At 31.1% G+C, this 7,212-nt stretch overlaps 1 protein-coding gene across 1 annotated transcript; it reads right to left on the bottom strand.

The window, feature by feature from the left end:
• Positions 1-270: 270 nt before the first annotated feature.
• LOC136079756 (zinc finger MYM-type protein 1-like) lies at positions 271-3,456 on the bottom strand. Its single transcript, XM_065796066.1, has 4 exons — positions 3,255-3,456; positions 2,492-3,130; positions 700-2,416; positions 271-627 (listed from the first exon to the last, which is right to left on the bottom strand). Exons 2-4 carry the CDS (start codon positions 2,703-2,705, stop codon positions 492-494), a joined length of 2,067 nt encoding a protein of 688 aa, XP_065652138.1. The 5' UTR covers positions 2,706-3,130; positions 3,255-3,456; the 3' UTR covers positions 271-491.
• Between the last annotated feature and the right edge of the window lie 3,756 nt (positions 3,457-7,212).

Here is a 7,212-nt window from a genome sequence, read left to right as displayed (position 1 = left end):
GGAATCCTTTATTGGTTAGCAATAACAATTATTTACGATAATTTTTGTGATAATTGCCAAATATTAGACAAAAATATTTTTAATGATAAAGTTACGTCGTAATAGTTCTTTGTCGGATAGCAAGACTTGCAAAATTTACATCTTTATCTATCTGGATACATCGTCAGCTAAGAACCAAGAGGTCGTATCTTCATTTTTTGTGTTTCCAAGAAAATCGAGTTTAAATTTTAATTTGTAAACACATCCTGCCAGACAGTGCCGTGGCGTGGTACATTTGGGCCCCCCCCCCAAATCATTTTTTTGGGCCCTATTTTTGTGGCATCACATTACAGGATATATATGCGTCACATTTTTTCTAAAGGCTAAAAACATCAAAAATAAGACATATAAGTATAGACAAACGTATATGTACGGATAATTATCAGAATAATGTTTGTTATATTATATTGGTAATACTTCAAAACCTGTAATAAATCACATATTCACAATTGTCACAGAAATGACTTGTGGCGAACTTTCATACTTGCAAATTTGTTGATTATCTCCTCATAATTTAATTTTCTTGCCACATCGTTCTCAATTGACAGCATCGCCAGAGAAGACAAGCGGTCATCAACCATTGTTGACCTATAAAAAGTGAAAAGAAATGCATAGAGCTACATCTATTATGTATAAAGTAGCAAGATTAAATATACTGACCTATGAAAAGTCTTAATCAATTTTAGCTTGCTGAAGCTACGTTCAGCACTTGCGACAGTTACTGGTGAGGTAAGGATTATGCGTAACACAATGGCAAGATTTGGATAAGTTTCTTGCAGCTCTTCTTTATAAATGTAATTAAGAAAATCATGTGCAGATTTCATGTGAGTACTTTCTTTCTCCTGTACCACTATGACAAATCGTTTTAATTCCATTTCCAGATCATCCGAATCTATATCGCCAAGCTTTGCTTGCAAATTTTTGCAATATAAAGACAAAGAATTTTCTTTACAGATTTGAATAAGATTCTCAGAACGGTATAGGAAGTCATAGAGCTCTGTGATACTACTGACTTGTTCAAAACGCTCCTTTACTGATCCCATTGACATATCAAGGAGTGGTAAAAAGAAATCAACTTTAAACTTCTGTTCTAATTGGATGGTGTGAGCTTCATCGGCACACTCGTATGAATGAATCATCTTTTTTTGTCGGGAACGCACTTCTGGAAAAATTTTTGCAATGTCCAACACTTCTGCGATTTCTGATGCTTTCATGTGTGCGTCTGAAAATCCAGTTTCACGATATTGCTGAAGAAATGTATATGTGGCCTTTATTTCACTATCCAAGACATCAAGGGAAGTTGTAGAGGACTGCAGAAGCTTACTTGATTTGTTAATTTGGTATAAAACGTCATACCAAATAACGATTGACAATATGAATGGCCATGTCATCATATATTCCATCAGCGAACATACTTCTGTAGCTGTTGCGCCATCTCTCTTCTCTAGAGCATACACTTCCAATTTTTCTAATGCCTCTAATATCTCTTTCAGGTGATAGCGAAGAGGTTTCACACAGTTTATTCTACTTTCCCATCTGGTATCGGATTGAGGCTTGACAGAAATGGGTATACATGACTTTAAAATATGCCATCGAGCAGGAGATGATGAAAAGAGTGTATACAATCTTGAAAGAACTCCGAAAAAAGTAATTGCACTGTTGGATGACTTTGCACCGTCAACAATGACTAGATTAAGTGAATGGTTTGCACACGGAACATATAGAGCTTTGGGATTCATTTGAAGAAGCCTAGCTTGAACACCCTTTGCCTTTCCTTTCATGTTAGCACCGTTATCATAGGATTGGCCTCGACAGTCAAGAATATTTAATTCCCACTTTTTTGTCTGATCTAGAAAGGCATCCAAAAGCCCTTTTCCAGTGGTATCATCTACCTTGAGATATCCAAAGAAATTTTCAGAAATGTTGATACCTGTCCCAGGAATGCAAACTACTGATCGTAGGATTATGCTCATTTGTTCTTTATGTGAAACGTCTGGCGTACAATCCAAAATAATGGAAAAATATTTCGCTTTCTTTACTTTGGAAAGGTTTTCGGCTTCAATCTCCTTGGCTAACAATTCAATCAACTCATTCTGGGTATCATTGCTCAAATAATGTTCATTAGTTTCTTTCTTCTGAATCCGACGTAAAAGTTCATCGAGCACACTATCATACTTCGCCATCAATTCAAACAACCCAAGAAAGTTTCCATTGTTCTTGGAACCAATGACCTCTTGTGAACCACGGAATCCAAGATTCCTCGCAGAAAGAAATAGAGTGATGTCTAGTAATCGTTCCAATACTGCTCTCCAAAATTTTCGCTCTTTTTGAAGCAACTTGTATTGATGCTCATCAATGGTTGTTTGATTCATTATGCCTGCAATGTTGAATTTGGTAAAATATATAAATATTTATTATATTTAATGACAAAATTTTTTTTAAAACAGTTTACCTTTTCGTAATGTCATCCACTGTTCAAAGCACCTGAGATGTGTACTTCCTGTTTCATGATCATTCAGTTTTTTGGATAAACCTTCCCATGTGTTCATCCCTTGTCGGAATGGTGAATCTGATATACCAAAAAGTTTGCAACAGAAGCAAAAAACTTTATTACTTTTCATAGAATACACAAGCCATGACCGTACAATAGTTTCTCCATTCTTCATCTGTCGTTTATAATAAGTCACTGAAAATCGTCGTCTTTCTTGATTGTGTGGAAAATCTCAATTTGCTTTACACCACGTTCAACAATGTCACACCTCTGTGCATCAGAAACATTTTCTGGCCAATCAGAAGGATCATCACTGAGAAAAAGAAGTGGCAGTGTTGTGGCAGTTGGTATACACTCACAGATTGCCATATTAGAGTCTCCTTCAGCAGACAAACCAAAACAAGAAACAGAATCATTTTCTGCATTGGCTGTAACATCATTATTGGTTTCTGTTATTGCTACTGATTCACCATCAGCTTGAACTGCTGGTTTCAAAAATTGTGTAAGTTTGGGGTACTTAGTTATTACTTCCCTGGCTGCAGCTGCTTCTCTTCTCTTAGCTGCACCACTTTTCACTTTCTTCATTCCAATAATTAATACCTAAAAATAGAACAGATAGTTTATAAAATTTACTTTTAGGTCCTACTATAGTACTATACCTATTTAATTTATACAAATAAATTAAATGAAAAATAATAATGTCTCCTAAAAATAATAAACTTACCGGCTCAGCTGATTCAGCCACGCTCACTACGAATTTTGAATAATGACGATTGCGTTTCGGTTTAACCAACTACACACACATCATACAGTCAAATGAAGCAACTGACACGCAGAAATCAATATTTCAAATCGTATTTCAACTCACAATTTTTTATTACTATTCTAGAAAGTTATTAAAAAAATTAAAGAAAATACTTTTTAAAATATTATAAAATTTTAAAATGTTGTATTGCTGACGGCCCACCGGGAAATATCCCGGTGTGAAAACTCCATGTGAAATAGGAAAACTCATCTTTAAATAAACTGTTCATTATAATATAAATTTGTCAATCTAGTTTGTTTTATTTACATAATTTTTTGCATGCTATTTATGATATCATAATTTGTATTATAATTTTTATTGGTTTGTAACAATTCTATTTGTCGGTTAATATTTCTCTGTAATGTCTTCAAATTTTGATTTTATATTTATATCCAGAGTTTTAAATTGTTATTTAATCTTTTGAAAATGTAGTATGTTAACTACGAAACATGTCAAGATTAAAAAATTCCGTGTTTTTCATAAAAGTATGAGTAAAAATTTTAGAGTTAAGCTACTATATAGATACAGAAACTAAACAAGGATGTCCATTCTCATCAGTTGTTTTTTTTCACATTAAAATTGTCTTAGTAGCATTTATTTTATTTTATAGTTTGAATATAATTGATAATTATCTGTTAAAATGATAAAATGCCATAAAAAATTTTATCATTTTTTAAAAAACGGGCCCCTTATATCTCGTGGGCCCCCCCCAAATGGGGGGTTTGGGGGGCCTTTGCCACGGCACTGCTGCCAGAAAGTCTGGCTAAATGTTCAAATATTTCCTATATGGTCTGACTTTTTGACTAAATTTTTTGGTGGACACAAGCCCCATTGAATGATGATAATCTATTGAGAATAAACAGATAAAACTCAACATATGAACACACAGCCTCTTGGTTCTCAGTTGACGACATGTTGCTCATGCAATCAGTTGCAAACATTAACTTATTATATAGCAACATATGTTAAATTAACTTTTGAATGTCTTAGTCATTTTCGAAAAAAGCATTTCAATACACTTTCAGAGCTTACTCCAAAATATTATTGAAATTTATTTATTAAAATGTGAATACTTTTGATTCTAATAAATATTAATAAGTAATGAACATTTAATTACTTATTTAATTAAACGACTTTATCAAATAAAATATAATTAAATATGTTTATTATAACGAATTTTAAAAAATAATGTTCCGGTTATTTTTGTTGACATTATACCAAGATTTTACGAGCTTTCTTAGCAGCAAAGTTAGAACTAACAATATCGTACCTATCTTTCTTCTCCAGATCTGTTTCGATTGAAAGGATGAGACGGTCTTTAAAACATGCCTGTCCTATTGTAGCTCTTTATTTGTCAGAGCTAGCTTGGTAAAGGATCTCTTGTCTTCAGCCAAAGGTAATAGCAGGATAAGAAAAACACCAAGATAGATGGAAATTTCCTTTAAATCCTTTTCTATAAATGCAATTTTTTATTAAGCATTTTTCCTGCTGATAATATTGTTTTGAAATTTTTTTCGTCCTCTGATAATGACTTAATGTAAAACATACCTTAAAATCATTTTCCTTCGCACGGGCGTTTGAAATAGAGTATTTTTAATACAAAGAAGACAATATGCATAAGTATTTAGTGTGACGCTAACAAATATAGATTAATTGCTTTTCGTTTAAAATCGAAAGCAAGCGCGGAAGAAAATTGTTAAAGTGCACCGATGCTTACTTTTGGCCGACACCGATGCATTGACCCTAAATTTTAATAAGTATTCTGTTTTTTTTATTTACAATAGGATAATTTCAGGATTATTTAGGATTATTATATTATAATAATAGGATTATTTTCAAATATAATAACATTTTAGACCTCTCGTTCTTAGCAAGAAAATCTTTAGGAGCTCCGCCTTCTTTTGTGTTTAGTGAAAAACTATTTAGTATTTATTGCTATAAATATCTTACACTTTATTTTTAAATTTGTTAAATTGGTTAAATTTTTTTAAAATTAACTCAATATTAAATTTCTGTTTTTGTAGAGTTATCCATAAGTCGTATAATTTTTAGTGTGTTTATAATTTAGAACTCTAAAATATAATAACACACTAAAAAAGTTGGAGTCGCTGATAGAAAAAGTTCAAAAAATATTTTGAAAAGTTTATTGGTTGCAGATATGCCTATATAATAACTTAGGCTTATAGATTGCATTCGCATTTGTCACAATTATATGTTTTCTTACAATATAGAAACAAAGAATAAAAAATGATGTTCTTAAAACAATCAGCATCAACCGATGGCAACCGATGCTGATGTATCTACTAAATGGTCGATGCCTTGCCAGGCCGATTTATCCCTAGATATTTGTTTAAAAAACTAAATTAGATTACAAGTAACAGTTTTCATATTATTAATTTGTGTTAAATTCCGTATCAAAATCTACTTTTTTAAATTTCCTGGTGATCCCCGGGGGTATTTTTATGGGGGTCTGCTACACCCATAAAAAACCCCCAGGGCTCACCAGAAAATTTAAAAAAAGTGGGTTAGGCAATATTTCCTGAACCCATCATATAGCATTAACATTATTATTAAGTCTAATGTATATATATATATATATATACATACATATATATATATATATACATATATATATATATATATATATATATATATATATATATATATATATATATATATATATATATATATATATATATATATATATATATATATATATATAATAATTAGAAAAAATCACGCATAAAAAACTTCACACGGATCCACACACAAAAATTTATTATTATAAAAATTGAGTTACATAATTTAAACATCTTTTTTATTATTTTGCTCTACCCTATATATGAATTTTCAATGAGTAAAAAAAAAATATTGCAATCAATGGCAGAGGAAGACCATAAAGTAAGGGGTGGAGGGGCGGGAAAGGAGATTTTATAATTTGGTGATCCAGACAATCTATTAGGGAGGGTCAATTTTTAATTTTAAGGTTATCGTCTGGTATAAAATATTTAAAAAATCAAATATTTGTTAATAGTCCAGTTTAAAAGAGAAATTTATGCTCTTTTAGAAAGTATATACTTTTAAACATACTTTTTAACTAAATTTTTCAAAAATTTAATTTCTGTACTAAAACATGTACTAGCCTTTTCTCTTAGCAACGCCCTTAGCAACAATCATTTTTGGTTGTTTTGGGCCAAAACTAATAACCAAACTTGTAACATAACCTTTTTGAGAAAGGAGAAACCTAAAGCTTTTATATAGTGTAAACAGAGCTTTAAAATATACGGAACTTCAATTATAACAGCTGACAAAACTTGATTAACTATTACAAGGCACAAGCCAAAATGCTAACGAAGCATTTAATCAGATTCTCTGGCGGAAATGCCCAAAAAATACATTTGTTTCAAAAGATGTACTAGAAATGTGTACGTTTTCATCAGTAGTAAGTTTTAATGATGGATATTTAGCTCTAGCTAATGTTTTGAAAAATCTTTGTTTAACACCAGGAAAATATTTTATTGACCGTGCTTTAGTATTTGATAGTAAAAAAAACAAAAATATACAAAAAAATCAATAGATACTGTAAAGAACAAAAGAAAAAAGTTAAGAGCTATAAGGAAAGGATTTATTGATAAAGAAAAACACCAGGAAGGAGGAGATTTTTATTTTGTTGGTTTTATCCGTCTGTGATATTTCAGACTTAAAACGCAAATATCTCAGCTTCTATAAATTATTTTTGAATGAAATTTTTAGGGTTTGTTCATCTGTGTATAAGTTAGTATGTGAACCAGAATCTAAATAATTCTTTGAGCATTTTAGGAATTATGGGTTGGTTTTTATTGACTTAACTTTATCCCTTTTTTAATTTCCCCAAATA

The sequence above is a fragment of the Hydra vulgaris genome, chromosome 04 (assembly GCF_038396675.1).
Source record: "Hydra vulgaris chromosome 04, alternate assembly HydraT2T_AEP".
In the NCBI taxonomy this organism is placed as follows: Eukaryota; Metazoa; Cnidaria; class Hydrozoa; order Anthoathecata; family Hydridae; genus Hydra; species Hydra vulgaris.
Note: the sequence above shows the minus strand (reverse complement) of the source record. Positions and strands in the feature narration are given on the sequence as shown.